Source organism: Ranitomeya imitator, chromosome 5, assembly GCF_032444005.1.
Source record: "Ranitomeya imitator isolate aRanImi1 chromosome 5, aRanImi1.pri, whole genome shotgun sequence".
Lineage (NCBI taxonomy): Eukaryota > Metazoa > Chordata > Amphibia > Anura > Dendrobatidae > Ranitomeya > Ranitomeya imitator.
Window position 1 is genome coordinate 261,561,548 of NC_091286.1, and position 20,862 is coordinate 261,582,409.

The following is a 20,862-nucleotide window of genomic DNA, read 5'->3' on the forward strand; positions in this document are numbered from 1 at the left end:
CTTATTTACATGTAGGGTATTGGCACACAGAAGAAATTGCACAACAAACTGTGAGGTCCATTTTTTCCTACTATTCCTTGTAGAAATTATAAACATGGGGCTAAAACAATATTTTAGAGGTAAAAATGTAATTATCCTTTCTTCACCACTCAATGGTATAGAATTCTGGAAGGCACATGTGGTATCAACATGCTCACTTTACCCTTAGATGAATTGACTGAAAGTAGTGATGGACGAACCCATGGATGTTTGGGTCCGACGGGTTTGGCCGAATATCTAAAAAAAGTTTGGGTCAGGTACCAATATGGTACCCTAATCCAAACCTGGACCCAATTCAGATGAATGGGGGGCTTGATCATCTGTTATTTGCCACTCTGTCATCTGCATGACAGCGAAGCAAACACTGGCAGTGATTGGCGGTAAGATTGTTTCTGCTTGTCAGAGAGCTGTGGTTCCCACTCTGTCAGGTGACAGCATGAGCCAATAGCAGTGATCGGTGGTAAAAAAGTAACTTCTGGTCACCTGAATTGGCTGATGGGAGAGTACTACTCCCATCAGCCTACACCTGCTGTTGTAGGGAGTACCAGCCTGAGAATACCAGCGCCCAGCAGTAATCTTTATCATGGCTGGTTTTCAAGAATAGAGGGATAATTAAAGAAAACATCGTTGGGTGTCCCCCATTTTTGACAGCCAAGCTAAAGTAGAAGGTTGGTGGCTGGTATTCTCAGTCTAGTATGGGGCCATGGATATTGCCTGCCCCTGCCTAAAAATAGCAGACCACAGCCACCCCAGAAAAGAAGCATCTACCAGATGCAACAATTCTGGTGGTTTTCCTGGTTCTTCCCACTTTCCATGCTGCAGTGGCAAGTGGGGTAATGGTTGTGGGTTTGATGTCAGCTCATTTATAGCACCTGATATCATGCCCAAAGGTTAGTAATGGAGAGGTGTCAATAAGACATCCCGGCTCACAGTGAAGTGTGGGAACGCAGCTTCAATGACTGGCGGTGAACTCTATGACATCTCATAATCCCCTGGTTTTCAGAGAGAATGCCAAGAGCGTGCAAAGCAGTCATCAAAGCAAAAGGTGGCTACTTTGAAGAACCTAGAATATAAGACATATTTTCAGTTGTTTCACAATTTTTTGTTAAGTATATAATTCCACATATGTTAATTCATAGTTTTGATGCCATCAGTGTGAATGTACAATTTTCATAGTCATGAAAGTACAGAAAAATCTTTAAATGAGAAGGTGTGTCCAAACTTTTGGTCTGTACTGTATGTCAGTGAGACACACACATATAAATAAATATATATATATATATGTCTACGGGGTACTTCCATTTGTCTGTCTCTCTGTCTGTCGGCAACTTCCGTCACGGAAATCCCGCATCGCTGATTTGTCTCGCCAGCTGCCTGTCATGGATGCCGTGACCAATCAGTGAAGGGCACAGTCCGATTAGTCCCTCCCTACTACCCTGCAGTCAGTGTCCGGTGCCCGCATACTCCCCTCCACTCACCACTCACACAGGGTTAATTCCAGCACTCCGTAACCGCTGCTATTAACCCTGTGTGACCAAGTTTTTACTATTGATGCTGCCTATGCAGCACCAATAGTAAAAAGATCTAATGTTAAAAATAATTAAAAAAACAAAAAACCTGCTATGCTCACCTTCCGTATTCCGACGATGTGCTCGCGGCTGACGTTAGCTTCCGTTCCCAGAGATGCTTTGCGAAATTACCCAGAAGACTTTGCGGTCTTGCGAGACCGCTAAGTCATCTGGGTAATTTTGCAATGCATCCTGGGAACGGAAGATGGCGGCAGCCGCGCAGATAGGGACAGCTTCGCTGGATCCCGGCAGATGAGTATAGAACTATTTTGTATTTTAATTATCTTTTTTTAACACGGATATGTGCCCACACTGCTATATACTATACTCCATTCCATTCCCCAGTTTTTGCAGCCAGGGGCAGCTGCATTAGCAGGCTCCTGGTTGTAAAATTAACTAACCCTTTCAGATTGATTTACATCGTGGGACATGACTGTATGGCGGACAGGTATGGGATATTGTTGTTTTTTATTTTTTTCCATTTTTTTCAGAAGATCGAGGGTACTCAGTTAGATGGAGAGTACAATAAAGACATTAAAACCCCATGTGTTTACTTATTTCACTAAATACTTTATTCATAATGTGTGTGTTTATTTAACCCATTATTACTATTGGATTAATAATGGATATGTGTCTTATTGACACCTCTCCATTATTAATGTGGTTTAATGTCACCTTACATTAGCAAAGTGACATTAACCCCTTATTACCCCATATCCCACCACTACTACGCGTGAGTGGGAAGAGAGAGGCTAAGTGCCAGAGAAGGCGCATCTTACCGATGTGCCTTTTCTGGGGTAGGTGGGGGCAGATGTTTTTAGCCAGGAAGGGCAATAACCATGGTCCCTCTCTAGGCCATTAATATCTGCCCTCAGTCACTGGATTTCCCACTCTGGCAGAGAAAACTGCGTGGGAGCCCACGCCAGTTTTTTCCGTGATTTAACCCTTTATTTTAACAACTAGAGCTCCCAAATTTTACACACAGACTCTTCTAACATTATTAGTGAGGAATATGTAAAAATATAAGGGATATGAGATGGTTCACTGTATGTAAACCATGTCTCATATCCTGTCAGGTTTCAGAAGGAGATGGCAAAAGGTGGCAATTTAATTACCGGCTTTTCTGCTATCTAGCTCTGTATTAAATATCTATATATATAATTGTCTAAGGGTTTTTCCGTCTGTCTGTCTGTCTGTCCTGGAAATCCCGCGTCTCTGATTGGTCGAGGCCACCAGGCCTTGACCAATCAGCGACGGGCACAGTATCGATGTAGAAATCCCACGTCTCTGATTGGTCGAGGCTGCCAGGCCTCGACCAATCAGCAACGGGCACAGCGACGATGATGTCATAATGATGTCATAAAGGACGTAGAAATCCCACGTTTCTGATTCAGCGACGGACACAGTATCGACGTAGATATCATAATGGTTGCCATGGCGACGATGATGTCATAAAGGTTGCCTCGACCAATCAGCGACGGGCACAATCTGCCGCGAACTCTGGAATCATCAGTGTCCATATACTACGGGCACATGCATATCCTAGAATACCCGATGTGTTAGAATCGGGCCACAACCTAGTAAATATATAAATAGCTATGTGTGTGTCAATGACATATATATATATATATATATATATATATGTATATATATATATATATATATACATACAGTACAAACCAAAAGTTTGGACACACCTTCTCATTTAAAGATTTTTCTGTATTTTCATGACTTATGAAAATTGTACATTCACACTAAAGGCATCAAAACTATGAATTATTACATGTGGAATTATATACTTAACAAAACAGTGTGAAACAACTGAAATTATGTCTTATATTCTAGGTTCTTCAAAGTAGCCACCTTTTGCTTTGATGACTGTTTTGCACCCTCTTGGCAGTCTCTTGATGAGCTTCAAGAGGTAGTCACCAGGAATGGTCTTCCAACAATCTTGAAGGAGTTCCCAGAGATGCTTATCACTAGGGTTGAGCGAAACGGGTCTGCCAGATTCAGAAGTCGCCGACTTTTGGCAAAGTCGGGTTTCATGAAACCCGACCCGACCCCTGTGTGGGGTCGGCCATGAGGTCGGCGATCTTCTGATCTGGAATCGGAATTCCGATACCGAGTTCCGATATGTTTAAGATATCGGGAATCGGTATCGGAATTCATATTTAAGTGTAAAATAAAGAATAAAAATAAAAAAATATTGATATACTCACCCTCGGACGCGCCCTGGTTCTCACCGGCAGCCTTCCTTCCTACGAATGAGTGCTTGAAGGGCCTTCGATGACGTCGCGGCTTGTGATTGGTCGCATGAGCGGTCACATGGGCGTCACATGACCAATCACAAGCCGCAACGTCATCTAAGGTCCTTCAGGCGCTAATTCTTAGGAAGAAAGCGTCCGAGGGCGCGTCCGAGGGTGAATATATTCCTAATAGGTATATACTCACCCTCGGACGCGCCCTGGTTCTAACCCGCAGCCTTCCTTCCTAAGAATCAGTGCCTGAAGGACCTTAGATGACATCGCGGCTTGTGATTGGTCGCGTGACGCCCATGTGACCGCTCAGGCGACCAATCACAAGCCGCGACGTCATCGAAGGTCCTTCAGGCGCTTATTCTTAGGAAGGAAGGCTGCCGGTGAGAACCAGGGCGGGTCCGAGGGTAAGTATATCAATATTTTTTATTTTGATTCTTTATTTTACACTTAAATATGGATCCCAGGGCCTGAAGGAGAGTTTTCTCTCCTTCAGACCCTGGGAACCATTAGAAACCCAATGCACTGCATTGGGTTTCGTGTTTCGGCCAACCCCGACCCCGACTTTTCTATAGGATCGGCCGATTTCACTCGACCCGACTTTTGAAAAAGTCGGGTTTCGTGAAACCCGACCTGATCCTATAAAAAGAAAAGTCGCTCAACCCTACTTATCACTTGTTGGCCCTATTGCCTTCACTCTGCGGTCTAACTCACCCTAAACCATCTCAATTGGGTTCAGATCGAGGTCACCTGGCATAGCACCCCATCACGCTCCTTCTTGTTCAAATAGCCCTTACACACCCTGGAGGTGTATTTGGGGTCATTGTCCTGTTGAAAAATAAATTATTGTCCAACTAAACGCAAACCGGATGGAATAGTATGCCGCTGCAAGATGCTGTGGTAGCCATTCTGGTTCAGTATGCCTTCAATTTTGAATAAATCCCCAACAGTGTCACCAGCAAAGCACCCCCACACCATCACACCTCCTCCTCCATGCTTCACAGTGGGAACCAGGCATGTAGAGTCCATCCATTCACCTTTTCTGAATCGCACAAAGACATGCAAAGCAGTCATCATAGCAAAAGTTGGCTACTTTAAAGAACCTAGAATATAATACATAATTTCAGTTGTTTCACACTTTTTTGTTAAGTATATAATTCCACATGTGTTAATTCACAGTTTTGACACCTTCAGTGTGAATGTACAATTTTCATAGTCATGAAAATACAGAAAAATGTTCAAATGAGAAGGTGTGTTCAAACTTTTGGTCTGTACTGTATATATATATATATATATATATATATATATATGTATGTATATATATATATATATACATACATATATATATATACATACACACACTCTGACAGAAGTTGTGTCGCTTATCCGTGTTATGTAAATAAAAGCTTATACCCTGACATTAAATTTATCCATTGGTTGTATAAATTATTCTTTTGAAAGCTGAAACCCTCTGAAATGTGATTTAGGTTAAGAAAATAAATTGGCATCAATGCAGAAATATTGATCAGGTAATGGACACAGAATGGTCAGATTTTGGCAAGACAAAAGTTTTGTGATAGTCAAACAAATAATTAATTTAAAATAATAATAATAATCTTTATTTTTATATAGCGCTAACATATTCCGCAGCGCTTTACAGGTTGCACACATTATCATCACTGTCCCTGATGGGGCTCACAATCTAAATATCCTATAAATATGTCTTTGGAATGTGGGAGGAAACCCACGCAAACACAGAGAGAACATAAAAACTCTTTGCAGATGTTGTCCTGGGTGAGATTAGAACCCAGGACTCCAGCGCTGCAAGGCTGCTGTGCTAACCACTGAGCCACCGTGCTGCCCAAAATACAAAGATATGTTGCATAACATTGGTGAATGAAGTTGTGGTGCTATTAGAGTCATATTTAATATTTTGTGTGACTTCCATGAGCTTGAAGGACTGCATCCATGCGGTTCAACAATGATTCATACAATTTATTAATGAAGTCATCAGGAATAGCAAAGAATGCGGTCTTACATGCCTCCCAGAGTTCATCTAGATTCTTTGGTTTTGTCTTCAAAGCTTCCTCTTTCATCCTACCCCCAAACATGCTCAATGATGTTCATGTCTGGTGACTGGGCTGGCCAGTCCTTGAGCACCTTGATATTTTTTGCCTGGATGAACTTTGTTGTAGAGATAGATATATGATATGGAGCACCATCCTGCTGCAGAATTTGACCCCTTTTATGATTTGGAATATAAGAGGTAGCTAATACTTCTTGATATTTTAGGCTATTGATATTGCCTTCCACCTTGCAAATGTTTCGCACACCTCCATACTGAATGTAACCCCAGACCAAGATCTTTTCACCACCAAATTTAACTGTTTTCTGGGTGTATTTTGAATCCATAAGGGCTCCAGTAGGTCTCTTGCAGTATTTGCGGCGGCTGTGGTGTAATTCTACTGAAGATTCATCAGAGAAATCCACCTTCTGCCACTTTTCCAGAGTACATCTGTTTAGCAGGCTGTGGGACTTTGCAAATGCCACATGGTTTTTTATTTGCCTTTTGTTTAGCGCTGGCTTTTGGGCACTGATTCGACAGTGGTGGCCATTTCGAGACAGAATCCTACAAACTGTTCTAGTTGATACAGTAACTTGAGGTGACCAGGCCTGTTGGAGCTCTGCTGCAGTGGAAGAGGGGCTTGCTTTGGATTTTCTAACCAACAAACATTCCTCCTGAGCAGTTGTCTTACGGGGTCTGACTGACCTGGGCTTGTCAAACACATCTCCAGTCTCTTCAAATCTTTTTTAAATTCTTTGTACCTGATGCTGAGACACAATAAAGGTGCCAGCCACCTCTGCAGTGGATCTGGTCTTCAGCCTCTTGATAATCCAGGCTTTTGTTGCCTGGATGGATTTTTGGCATGTTGTCAGAGCTCAAGTTGCAGTTCAAGTGAAGGTCTGGGGTGCCGGGTTTCTTTTTATACACACACACTAATTCACCAATTATTTACTGAGCACAGGTGAGGATGTAAGCTAGGATTGGGTGCATTATATGACCAGGTGACAAAACTTTTGACTTGCCAAAATCTGACCATTCTGTGTCCATTAACTGATCAATATTTCTGCATTGATGCCAATTTATTTTCTTAAGCTAAAATACATTTTGGAGGGTTTCAGCTTTCAAAAGAATAATTTATACAACCAATGGATGAATTTAATGTCAGGTTATAAGCTTTTATTTACATAACATGGATAAGCGACATAACTTCTGACAGGGAGTGTATATACCAATTCTATGTGTACACATTTATTTTAGCTTTTCTATTTTAACCTATCAGTGTGATTTTACTGTACACCGCACTGAATTATCAGCTTTTCTATAGAACACCGGTGCGTATTTCTCACAAATCACACGTATGGTCCGTGTGTATTTTTCTCGCCCCCATAGACTTTCATTGGCAAATTTTTTGTGCAATATGCTGACAAACGCAGCATGCTGAGATTTTCTCAGCCCATAAAATACGGCCGAGAAATATACAGCTGATGGGAGCTGCCCCATAGAGAAACTTTGGTCCGAGTGCAATGTGTTGTTTTTGCGCCTCTCGCTCGTCCTTATTTCTCTTTAGTGTGACCCCGGCCTTACTGTAAAAAAAAGAAAAATAATAAACAACGATTTTCCTCATTTATCCGAAATGAAGATAATCCATACTGTCCCACAATGATTTGGAGAGCAGTCACAACAGTGCCATCCCGTCAGCCAGAAAACACTGACTGGAGCGTAATAGCTCCTCCAGTGTCTGGAGAAAGTTCACTGGAATTCATTGCTGTACCCCTGTGATCTCACTTATGGCACTGCTCACTACGTGAAAAAGTTCTCACGGCAACTCAGTGCTAGGCACTGGAGGAATGACTACTCTCCTGTCAATGCGTTCCAACTTGCACGGAGAACAGTTACTGACCAAATTATTTTAATTTTCATGTGACAGTATGGATTATCTTCACTTCGAACAAGTGAAAGATATGGTTGTTTATTATTTTTCTTTTTTACAGAATACATGGGCATCAATGGAAAAGGCATAATGTGAATATTATGGTTGTTTTTTATTTCCTGTCTATTACAAGGGACATGGGCTTCAACAGGATATGAGCAAGGTGAATATATCTTTGCTTTTTAATGTTAAATAAATGTGTAAAACAGGGTCATGAGTTTTACTTCAAGTAAAGGACTTTATTCATTCTGTGTGTTTATTTCCAAAATTTTTGCATGGCTAGTAATGGAGCCGTCTTATAGATGCCTTACCATTGCTAACCTTTGGGCTTGATATCAGCTGCCAATTCAGAGCTGACATCATCCCCACAACTATTACCCCACTTGCTACTGCCACAGGACAAGTGGGAAGAAAGAGGCTAAGAGCCAGATTTGACGCATCTTATTGATGTCCCATTTCTGGTGTGCCTGACGACTGAGAGGAGAGCCAATTTCCATGGCTGCAGCTGTCTGTTCAGCCTTTGCTAGTATGAAATTATGAGGGATTCTGCATCATTTTTATTCTGGGTTCCCCCCATAAAAATAAAGGCTAACTAAACAGCTGTGAGCTGATATTAATAGCCTGTGAACCTTTAGGGATATTGCCTCCCTCCCCAGAATATTAACATCAGCCATCAGCTGTTAGCTTTCCCTCTGCTACTTATGAAAATTATGGGGGATGACAAAACTTTTTTTTTATTATCAAGTACAAGTCAAATGACAGCTTGAGCCAGCAGCTGTCAAAATAAAATGTTTACCGCCAGTCACAGGCATCAGCTGATGAGAGTTACCAGTCCCATCAGCCAATGTCTGCTGTTGCTTATAACAAAGACTTCAGGCACCTCTGATGGGAATATTCATCAGCAGTGTGCCTGTGTGCTATAAATAAATGCATTTTACAAAAATGACGTGGAGTCTTTTCTATTTTTGATAACCAGCTTTGGGAAAACTGTCAGCTGCAGACCGCAACCCTCAGCTGTCAGCTGTATAATGGCTAGTTATCAAGAATAGCAGGGTCCCCACTTCATTTTTGTAAATTATTTAATTAAATAATTTTAAAAAATGGTGTGGGATACCCCATTTTTGAAAACCAGCCAAGCTAAAGCAGATAGTTAGGGACTGGTATTTTCAGGCTGGTAAGATATGGCCCCCCAGCCTAAAAGTATCAGCCACAGAAATTTTGCATCTATTAGATGCACCAATACTGGCATTTTGTCCTGATCTTCCTACTGTGGTGATGTTAAGTGGGGTAATAGTTGTGGGATTGATGTCAGCTGTTTTATGGATGCTGACATCAAGCTCACAGGTTAGTAATGGATAAGTGTCTATAAGACGTCTATCCATTACTAGCCCTATAGTGTAAAAAAGACACGTTCTGAATAAAATCCTTTTTTTGAAAAAAAGACACTGACTCCTTATTTTAAATTAAAACAAAAAATAGTTATACTCACCTTACGCCCATTCCATTGAAGCAATTGTCCCCTGTAAAAAAAACAGAAAATAATAAAGAACAAAAATACTCACTTTATCCCAATTAAGTTGAAACCCCATGATGCGACCATCTAGGCTGAAAATCATGGGAAAATAAGATGCTGCTAGGGCAGTTTCAGTGACTAGCAATAACGTCATAGAGTTCACCACCGGTTATTGAAGATGAGTTCCCACACTTCTCTGTGAGCCAAGATGATGGACTACAGTGACCTCAATGAGATCACTGTGAGCACCTGGGCTCTTCAAGTCAGTAGCCATAAAACTGCTGACATGAACCTCACAACCATTGCTCCTCTTGCCTCCGGACAAGGGGAAGTGGAAAGATATGTGAAAAGCGCCAAAATTGGTGCCATTTTCTAGGGCAGCTGTGGGCTGCTGTTTTTAGGCTGGGGGCCATATTCATGACCCCTTACCAGCCTGTGAATACCATCCCCCAGTTGTCTGCTTTATCTTAGCTGGTTGTCAGTAAATGGGTAGACCTCACTCCATTTTTTTAAAATTATTTATTTAAATAATTTACAAAAATGGCATGTGGACACTTCTTTTTTTGATAAACAGCCATGATATAGCAGAAAGCTCAGAGTTGCAGCCTGCAGCTGTGAATTTTGCCTGTGCTAGTTAACAAAAATAAAAAAGACCCCCTGCGTTTTTATTTTTTAATTTATTTATTCATAGCACAGATGCTGACTGATGAATACTCCCATGAGCAGTGCCTGCTCTTGCTGTTTTTACCTACAGCATGCGTAGGTTGTTGGGAGTAGTACTCTTTCATCAGCCGACACCTGTGGCTGTCGGTAACCTGTTTTTTTAGCATAGGAGCCGTAGCATTCTGATCGCCAAGGTTTCTCCCGCTGTCATGCAGTTGACCTGATGTTAAGGGTGCCAAGCGTAATTTGTAACATGAACTTCCTGTAAAAGTCAGTGTTTGGAGTCCATGCCTGAACACTAACTGGGGGTAATTTTTGTAAAATGGTGTCACCGGTAGAGGGTTTTGCTGTGCATTGTGCTACAAAAGTACCACATATGTAATATTGGCGTACTAGGAGAAATTGCATAAAAAATTGTATCATTCATTTTATTGTATTATTCCTTTTGAGAATTAAAAACTTTGGCCCAAAGCAACATTTTAATGGAAAAAAATGCTCACTGTACCAGTATATAAATTCCTCAAGAGGTACAGTTTCCAAAATGGGGTCATTGTGGGGGTTTCTGATGTTTTTGTATGTCAGGGTCCTATATGACAGAAAATACCCAAAATAGACAACATTCTAAAAACTGCACCCCTAAAGGTTCTCAAAGCCACATTCAAGAAGATTATTAACCCTTCAGGTGCTTCATAGGAACTGAAGCCATGTGGAAGGAAAAAATGAACAATTTACTTATTTCCACAAAAAGTTTATTTAACCCCATTTTTATTTATTTTCACATGGTAAAAGGAGAAAATTGACCACAAAATTTGATATGCAGATACCCCATATGAGGGGGGGGGCATGGCACCGATTGACTTTTTGAACGCAAAAATGGCAGAAATCGAGAGAGGACGCCAACTCTTAAGTGAAGGAGTGATATTTTAGAATGTAGACTTTGATGGAATGGTCAGCAAGTGTTAGATGTTGAGTCCCCGCTGCTGTACAGGGGGAATCTCAAACCATGTCCACTGCGGTCTCCCATTCTCCTATTCTCCTCCAGCCGCAGAGGAACCTGCTCAGCGGAGACATTGGTCCCAGAGTCTGGCTCAAGCTGATACTGTGCAAATGGTTACTGCTGCCGTTCCAGGCTCTGCCTTTGTAGCCAGCACTGATCAGCAGCGAGCAGGCCTTTCTGGGACTATGTCCTGCTTTTCCTATACTGAGCATGCTCACAGGATGATCTCCCATTGGAGGTCAGGGGTCACATGCTCAGGTCCTGTTGCAGCTCCTATTGGACCATCAGGAAGGTCCCAGAGCGCTACTACTATAAAAGGTTTGCATGGTTTGTATGTTCTCTCCGTGTTTGCGTGGGTTTCCTCCGGGCGCTCCGGTTTCCTCCCACATTCCAAAGACATACTGATAGGAATTCTAGATTGTGAGCCCAATCGGGGACAGTGATGGTAATGTGTTCAAACTGTAAAGCGCTGCGGAATTTGTTAGCGCTATATAAAAATAAAGATTATTATTATGGCAGCTCGGCCATGTAAACTTGCTAATGTGTGTGTGTGGATGTATGCCTGTCGATGGATGAAAGCTCCGAATCATTCCCATCCTTAGTGTTGTTGCCTGCTCGCGAATGGTGGAAGCTACCTGGCACCAGATAGTGCTACTCTGCACATCCAGCACACAATTCAGCGTCTCTCAGCAGCAACCGCCAGTGCACTTTCCTGGCCCTGGTTAGGGTGGTTAGTGGCGTCCACCAGAGCGGCGTTGTATGCACTCTTGTGCGGTAAATTATTAGTTCTGTTCTATCCCTGACACCACAGTAGCAGTGTCGAGCGTATGAGGTCTAAAGGTACTCTTTAAACATGTCTTGGTACAGAGTTCTGTGACTCTTTACTTGCGCTCTCTGTGCAGTATCGCGGCCCTGTGACACAACAGGGTTCGCTTGCTTCATACTGTCTGAAGCTAACCCGTGTGTGTATTCACATTATACTGCCATCTAGTCTGCCATTACCAAGCAGCAGGTATCCTTTCTGCACGGTGGACCCTGGACTGCAAACATACCTCATATCCTCCCCAATTACTATTTGGTGAGTTCCGCCAGTCCTAACATTACACTAGTGCCAGGGTCTGTCTAGTAATGGCGGACAAACTGCGACTGCAGAGGTACATCCAGCAGCTGGAGGGCAGGTTGGTGGCTCTCGAGTGCACAACTTCAGCTATGGATGTTACCGCATTAGCTTTTCAGGCTGCTAGCGTGGCTGCAGCCACTTTGTCCACTGCCACCCCTGTTCCGACCTTATCCCGCCTCCCACTGCCAGATAAATTCTCTGGTGATAGCAAGTCTTGTAGGGGATTCGTGAACCAGTGTGCGATTCACCTTGAGCTCCTGGCTGTACATTTCCCCTCAGAACGGGCTAAAGTGGGATTCATTATATCTCTCTTGTCGGACAGGGTGTTGGAGTGGGCTACGCCGCTGTAGGAGCGCGACGATCATGTGGTGCAGAGTGCTTCGCGGTTTCTGAGCACTCTGAAACAGGTCTTTTTGGGACGCCAAGTCACCCATGATACAGAGCTCCAACTGCTGGCATTGGCACAGTGTTCATCCGTGGTCACTCATTTTTCCTTCCACTTCCGGACTTTAGCATCAGGCCGCTCGGCCATGCGCTAGTGTGAACTTGCTAATGTGTGTGATGGATGTATGCCTGTTGATGGATGAAAGCTCCGAATCATTCCCATCCCTAGTGTTGTTGCCTGCTCGCGAATGGTGGAAGCTACCTAGTGCCAGACTGTGCTACTCTGCACATCCAGCACACAATTCAGCGTCTCGCAGCAGTGACCACCAGTGCGGCGCCGTGCGCTTAGTGCGCTTTCCTGGCCCTATTTAGGGTGGTTAGTGGCGTCCGCCAGAGCGGCGTTGTATGCACTCTTGTGCGGTAAATTATTAGTTCAGTTATATCCCTGACACCACAGTAGTGGTGTTGAGCATAAGAGGTCTAGAGGAACTCTTTCCCCGTGTCTTGGGACAGAGTTCTGTGACTCTTTACTTGCGCTCTCTGTGCGGTATCGCGGCCCTGTTACACAACAGGGTTTGTTTCCTTCATACCGGGTGAAGCTAAGCCGTGTGTATTCACATTATACCGCCATCTAGTCTGCTATTACCAAGCAGCAGGTATCCTTTCTGCACGGTGGACCCCGGACTGCGAACATACCTCATATCCTCTCTAATTATTATTTGGTGAGTTCCGCCAGTCCTAACAGCGGGTGTTATGTTGCATTTGGAAAGACCATCATTTTGTGCAAATTTTACTATTATGGTTTGCAGATGCCATTACCCACTGAAAGAGCCCCTGAGTCGCCAGAACAGCAGAATCCTCACCGAGTGACATTTTGAAAACTAGACCCCCTCAAGGAATTTATATAGACATGTGGTGAACAACTTGAACTCACAGGTGCTTTATAGAAAAATACAATATTGAACTATAAAATTGAAAAAAAAAAATATTTTTCCCACAAAAATGTTGATTTAGCCCCAAATTTGTTTATTTTCCCAATGATAGCAGGAGAAAATGGACCCCAAAATTTGTTGTACAATTTCTCCTGCGTACATTTATATCCCATATATGGTTGCAAACTACATTTTAGGCACAGTGTAAAGGTCAGAAGTAGTGATGAGCGAGTGTACTCGTTGCTCGGGTTCAGAGATTTAGTTTTCATCATGGCAGCTGAATGATTTACAGCTATTAGCCAGGCTGAGTACATGTGGGGGTTGCCTGGTTGCTAGGTAATCCCCACATGTAATCAAGCTGGCTAATAGCTGTAAATCATGCTGCTGAGGCGATGAAAGCTTAATCTCCGAGCAGTCATAAATACTCGGAGACCACCCGAGCGTGCTCGGGAAAACCCGAGCAACGAGTACACTCGCTTATCACTAGTCAGAAGGGAAGAAGGGCCATATTGGAGTTCAGATTTTGCTTGACTGGTTAAAGGATTCCATGTCATATTGTGAGAGCCCCTGAGGAGCCAGAACATCAGAAACCCTCCATAAGTGACCTCATTTGTGCATCTACCGATGACCCCCAATGAGTTCATCTACCGATGTAGTGAGCATGTTGACACGATATGTGCCTCACAGAATTTTATACCATTGGGTAATCAAGAAAGAATATTTACATTTTTACCTCTAAAATGTTATATTTTTAATTTTTCTAAGGGCTAATAGGAAAGAATGGACATCTCAGTTTATTGTGCAATTTCTCTGGAGTGCGCCAATACCCTATATGCAGTTGGGAAATACTTTTCAGGCACAATGCAAAGCTCAGAAAGGAAGGATCACCATATTATAGTGCAAGTTTTACTGAAAGCATCTGAGCTGCCAGAACAGCAGGTCCCCCCAAATGTGACCCTATTTTACATACTACATCTCTAAATGAATTCATTTAAGGGTGCAGTGATCATATTGACATGACAGGTGTGTCACAGAATTTAATACCATTGGGCAGTGAAGAAAAAATAATTACATTTTTACCAGAAAAATTTTACTTTAACCCCAGATTTTACATTTTCACATGGGGGAATGGGGAAAAATAGCACCACAATTTGCTCACAATTTATGCTGCATGTGTAAATACCCTATATGTGGTTCTATAGTACTGCTTAGCCATACAGCGAGACTCAGGAGGGATGGAGCACTATTTGCCTCCTGGAGAACAGATTTTACTACAATAGTTTGTGGACTCCATATACAGAGTGCCTGAGCCCCCATTTGGAAATTAAATCCCTTTGGTAATTTATCTACAGGTGTAGTGACGATTGTGACAATATGTGTGTTTTCAAGAATCAAGCAACAGTAGATGTTGCTGAGTGAAAATTGCATTTCTGTCATTGTAGTGCCCAGTATGTTTTATAGCCCTGTACGTTCTAGTGCCCAGTACATTATGCCACCTCATGCACAAACCAGTAAATTAGGCAAACTCTCATCGCTACAGAAATGCCGAACATGTGGATTCTAAATGTGGCTTAGGCACACTGTGAGGTTAAGAAGGGGGAGGGGATTTTGGATTTGGGAGCGCAGAATTTGCCAAATTTCTGAGGAGTTTCCAGAGCCTCTGTACTGCCAGTAACATGGAAGCCCCTTATATTCCCTTATATTGACTGATGGCAGACCTGATTGGGCACTTGAGTTTTTGTGGATTGATTTGAAGTTTTTGTTGGGAACATTTTACATAACATTTTGGATCACATTTATCCTATCTAAATCTCCCTGTGATGTTATTGAGATGAAACCCCTGAAGAATCCATTCACCATGATGGGGCAGCAAAGTTACTCTTGACTCCGTTTGGCCCCAGTTCAATGGAGCACTTCTTTTTAGAAGTGCTAAAAAAAAGTGATCGACCACACTTTTATGCAAGCTTAAAAAGACCGCCTGATCATAGGCCGGAAGGCATCCACAGTGTATTCATCTGCCTCATTATAGGGAATCTTCCATCTAGAGTTCTGGCTGAATCACGTATTTTAGAGATTTACACAGAAACCCCAGTTTAAGTGCTCAGGGTAGAACGCAGAATAAATGTGATCCGAGCTCTACTGCGAACTTTTAGGGAGGCAGAATGAACAAATCAACAATTATGTTTTCTTGTTTGGCTGCTGTCACACACTAAAAGACCCTTATTATTGCAAAAATAAGTTTTTGGATTGCCATATTTTGAGAGATTTAATTTTCCTATATTTCTACAAACAGAGTCATGTCAGAGGTCTGGTATTTTGCAGGATGAGCTGACATTTTTTTGGGTAAAATTTTTGGTCACATAACTTTTTTGATTGATTTCTATTCTAAATTTTGAGAGTCAGAAACCAATTGTAATTGCTTTTACTTTTCTTTTATGTTCTTTCATATTTTTTAATATTTTTTAATTAAAAAAATATATATATATTTACAATTTTTTTTACTTTATTTTCACTTTTTTACTTAGTCCCTCTATGAAACTTTCACTTTTAGCAGTCTCATTGTTTTTATAAAGCTTTGCAATGCATTGAACATGTTCTAAAGGGTTACCATATTCTGGGGACATGGATGTAGTCATGGTGACCTCAAATCAACATGGCAATGATCGGGCCCATGTCATGAACGGAAGGGCCTCCTCCTTCTCCTTGCCTTCTAAATGCTGTTATCAATATCAATTGTAGCATTCAGGTGGTTAAGCTGCTGGGAGTGGTTTGGGCATCGCTCCTGGCAGTGAGAAACGGGTGTCAGCTATGATGTTAATAGAACACCATGCAGCGATCACACGATCACAGCTCTTGTGCCTGTGCAATTGCAATGATGTGCACCATGATCCCGTGGTTGGGAAGTCCTTCTCTTCCATGACATAACGGATATGTCGAAGGTTGTGAAGAGGTTCGATTTAAAGCATGGATGGATGATTTTGGTGATCTAATGGTATGAAATAGGTTGAGCCCCACATACAGTGGGGAAAAAAGTATTTGATACACTGACATTTTTGCAAGTTTTACCACCAACAAAGAATGGGGAAGTCTGTTATTTTTATACTCAGTACACTTCAACTGTGAGAGATAAATTCCAAAACAAAAAAAACAGACAATCACATTGTATGATTTCTAAATGCCGTATATGCTCGTGTATAAGCTAAGATTTTCAGCACATTTTTTTGTGCTGAAAATGTCCCCCTCGGCTTATACATGAGTCAATTGTCCAGAACGCTGGTGGGGGAGGGAGAGCATCGTAGCAGTGGCAGGAGTCGGCGCTGTGGCACAGTGTCAGCGGCAGCTGCAGCCGCTGGCTAACAGAAAATATCATACTCCTCCTTCGTTGCTGCATCTCCATCCCTGCATCTCTGTTGTCCCAGCGCCGGCAGCTCTCCTTTCTTGTGCTGAGCGGTCACATAGTACCGCTCATTAAGGTAATGAATATGTAGGCATCTCCATATCCATAAGCGTGGGGCACATATTCATTACCTTAATGGTCAGTACCACCTGACAACTCAGCACAGGAACAGGAAGAGTTTCCAGTGTGAGGAGGGTGAGAATGATGGTGGGTGGGAGGGGGAAATATGAGCCATGCATGCAACCATGAAATGGGGGGAATCGAGCCTTGGGAGACCAGGGAGCCGAGCCATGCGGACCGGGGAAGCTGAGCCTTGCGGGTCTGGGGGAGCCATGCATACAACAGGGGGAGCAACACATTCCAGAACAGGACAGGGGGAGCCACACATAGCAGGACAGGGATGAGAGGACAAAACATACCCGGCTTATACTCTAGTCAATAAGTGTACCCAGTTTTCTGTGGCAAAAGTAGGTGCCTCGGCTTATGTTCGGGTCAGCTTATACTCAATTATACACGGTAATTAATTTATATTTTATTGCATGAAATAAGTATTTCACAAAAAAGTATTTGACCACCTGGCTCTCACAGACCTGTTAGTTTTTCTTTAAGAAGCCCTCCTTCTCTGCATTAAATGCACCTGTACACACACTCATTTAATCATACTCCAAGCTCTCTACCATGGCAAAGACAAAAGAGCTGTCTAAGGACACCAGGGACTAAATTGTAGACCTACACAAGGCTGAAATGGGCCACAGGATAATAGGCAAGCAGCTTGGTTAGAAGGAAACGACTTTTGGCACAATTATTAGAAGATGGAAGAAATACAAGATGACTGTCAATCTTCCTCGATCATGGGCTCCATGCAAGATCTCGTCTCATGGGAAAAGGATGATTCTGAGAAAGGTGAGGAATCAGTCTAGAACTACACAGGAAAACCTAGTCAATAACATCAAGAGAGCTTGGACCCCAGTCTCAAACCTTTGGTAACACACTACGGCATCATAGATTAAAATCCTGTAAAGCATGCAAGCTCCCTCTGCTCATGCTAGCGCATGCCCAGGACTGTTTGAAGTTTGGCAATGACCATTTGTATGATCCAGAGGAGGCATGGGAGAGGGTCATGTGGTCAGATGAGACAAAAATAGAATTTTTTTGTATCAACTACACTTGCCATGTTTGGAAGAAGAGGAAGATTGAGTATAACCATAAGAACACCGCCCCAACTGTGAAGCATAGTGGGGGAAATATCATGCTTTGGGGTGGTTTTCTGCAAAAGGTACAGGATATCTTCACTGTATTGATGGGAGAATTAATGCGGTTATGTATTGCAAGATTTTGGCTAACAACTTTCTTCCCTCAGGAAGAGCATTGAAGATGGGTCATGGCTGGGTCTTCCAACCATGATAACAACCCAAAACTCACTGCCAGGGCAACTAAGGATTGGCTTTGTAAGGGCTTCTACTCACTTGCGCGAGACTCGGACGAGTCTCGCATGGCAATACCCAGGCACTACACCTGGCACAAAGGAGCAGAGCATGCGGCTGCATGTATTCCTATGCGGCCACACGCTCTGATCTGAGTGACGGGTGCAGAGCTGGGTTTTAAACATGCGAGACTCATCCGAGTTGTTCGCAAGTGAGTAGGAGCTTTAAGAAGAATTTCAGGGTCCTGGAGTGGCCTAGCCAGTCTCCAGACCTGAGCCCAATAGAAAAAAATTGGAGAGAGATAAAACTCAATGATTCCCTGCAACAGCCCCAAAACCTGAAAAAACAGGAGAAGATCTGTATGAAGTTGTGGGCAAAAATCTCTGCTGCAGTGTGTACAAACGTGGCCAAGAACTACAGGGAATGTTTGGCCTCTGTAATTATAAACAAATGTTTCTGTACTAAATGTTAAGTTCTGTTTTTCTATTGTATCAAATACTTATTTCATGCAATAAAATTCAAATTAATTACGTAAATATCATACAATATGATTTTCTGGACTTTTTTAAGATTCTGTCTCTCACAGTTGAAGTGTACCTATGATAAAAATGACAGATGTCTTCATTTTTGTAGGTGGGAAAACTTGCAAAATCTGCAAAGTATCAAATAATTATATTCCATACTGTATGTGCACAAATCTTCATTTATAGATGCAGCAGGATAACTAGATCCTAATTGTAGACATAGGTGTCGGCACCAGAGATGAGGCACGCATCTAACAGGAATTTCTGGCAAATCTAGTGTATATGCCACATATATCCAATATGGAAATACTCCTTTAAACATAATCATTTTTTCTAAACTTTCACCTATTTCAGTAACAGCAAAAGAAAAAGAGAAGGTGGCGCCTGAAAAAAAGAAAGCGATAAAAGCAGGTATGGCATATTATGTCACAGAACATTATACAGTGGTGTGAAAAAGTATTTGCCCCTTTCGAGATTTCCAAGAGTAATGCACCTAGGTCACAGTATTCTTATTGCTACATGTACATTAAATAGGAGTATACTTCGGACTACAAAACAGGAGAAGGACTTATGTATTCTGGTTACAAGTAAGCTGAGCAGCAGTACTCAATGTCAAGCAGCAGCTGCAAAAGCAAAGAAGGTTTTAGGGTGTATACAAAGAGATAAATGTACATTACCTCTCTATAAATTCCTTGTAAGGCCTATATGGGATATAGTGGTTGGGCTCCACATTTTAAAAGAGATTTTAGTCAATAAGTGTCAGTAAAGGAGGGCAACAAGATTATTACACGGGACGGAATGTCTTTCCTATATGAGAGGTTGTAAAAGTTAGGCTTGTTTAGCTTAGAAAATAGACACCTCAGAGGTGATCTTAATTAATTACATGTCATTATTACTTTCAAGGACCTTACAAAAGGTCAGGGAACATCCATTAGGTGTGAAGGAAAGGCAATTCCAGAAGCTAAATAGGTTTCTTTATAGCTAGAGCAGTCAGACTGTTACATACCCAATCGCAAGAGGTAGTAATAGCAGACACTATATCAGCAACTAAAAAAGAGCAGAAAGCCTTTCTCTCATCAAATGGCATTATGGGTTTTAAAGAGTCTAGCGATAGATAATGCATAACTGATGATGAAAGCACACTTTCCCAAGACCTCCATGGAAATAAATGCACAGCTACCTCTTTGTATATGCACCATTATAATTTAGCAGCCCAAATTATCCTCATTAGGAAGGACCGAGGTAGATTGCTACTGTTCTACAGATAGATGCTTCCCTCAGACGTTTATGACTGTGGATATGGTGTAAATGTCTGACTATAAATTGGTTATCCACTACTAAAATATTGATTACCTATCCTTACGGCTCGTGCGCATGCGAGTATAAATCAGATGACTGCAATCTAATGCTTTATCAGATAGCACTCGGACTAATGTTATTCAATAGGGCAGTGCAGATAGACGATTTTTTTTCACTGACAGAATCCGATTAGATTCTCTGAAATTGGATGAGATTCACCCATTCAAGAATATTGGTGCTAGAAAAAAATTGGATGCCGCAGTATAGCATCCAATTTTTACAGATACCTTGCAATTCTATAAAACAGGAAACTGTAAATGGTCCTGGAAATGATTAATAGCTGCTTGCTAAAAACATATTGTAAACGGACTGCATACGGATGACGAGTGCGGAAGAAAATCGCCCCACTTTTTGGAGGAGACTCAGGCTGATTTTTTTAATGTACTTGTGTGACCCTAACCTAGAGGTCATAAATATAAAATTAGTGGAGGTCAGGAACCCTGCACCCCCACCAGGAATCTGGAACAATAGTCTATGTTGTGACCATTCGCAGGTACTACAGCTCAACTCGGATTCACTTCGATACCACAGTGCCAGTAATCGGCCATGGTGCACACAGCACAGTGTACAGAGCTGTGGTTTACCAGATTTGTATGTTACATACACCCACCTACCACCAGGGGTGATAACAGATAATCGGAGAAGGTGCAGGATACCGAACCCCCACTGATTTGTGACTGATTACCTATTTT

General features: G+C 42.2%; 1 protein-coding gene across 25 annotated transcripts in view; it reads left to right on the forward strand.

The window, feature by feature from the left end:
• LOC138637428 (titin homolog) overlaps positions 1 to 20,862 on the forward strand; it is a 1,151,517-nt gene that overhangs the window by 358,903 nt on the left and 771,752 nt on the right. For all 25 annotated transcript variants that reach the window (XM_069726100.1, XM_069726106.1, XM_069726124.1 and 22 more), the window contains one exon: positions 19,166 to 19,222. In XM_069726100.1, coding sequence (XP_069582201.1) covers positions 19,166 to 19,222 — 57 coding nt within the window. The remainder of the gene's footprint in view (positions 1 to 19,165; positions 19,223 to 20,862) is intronic.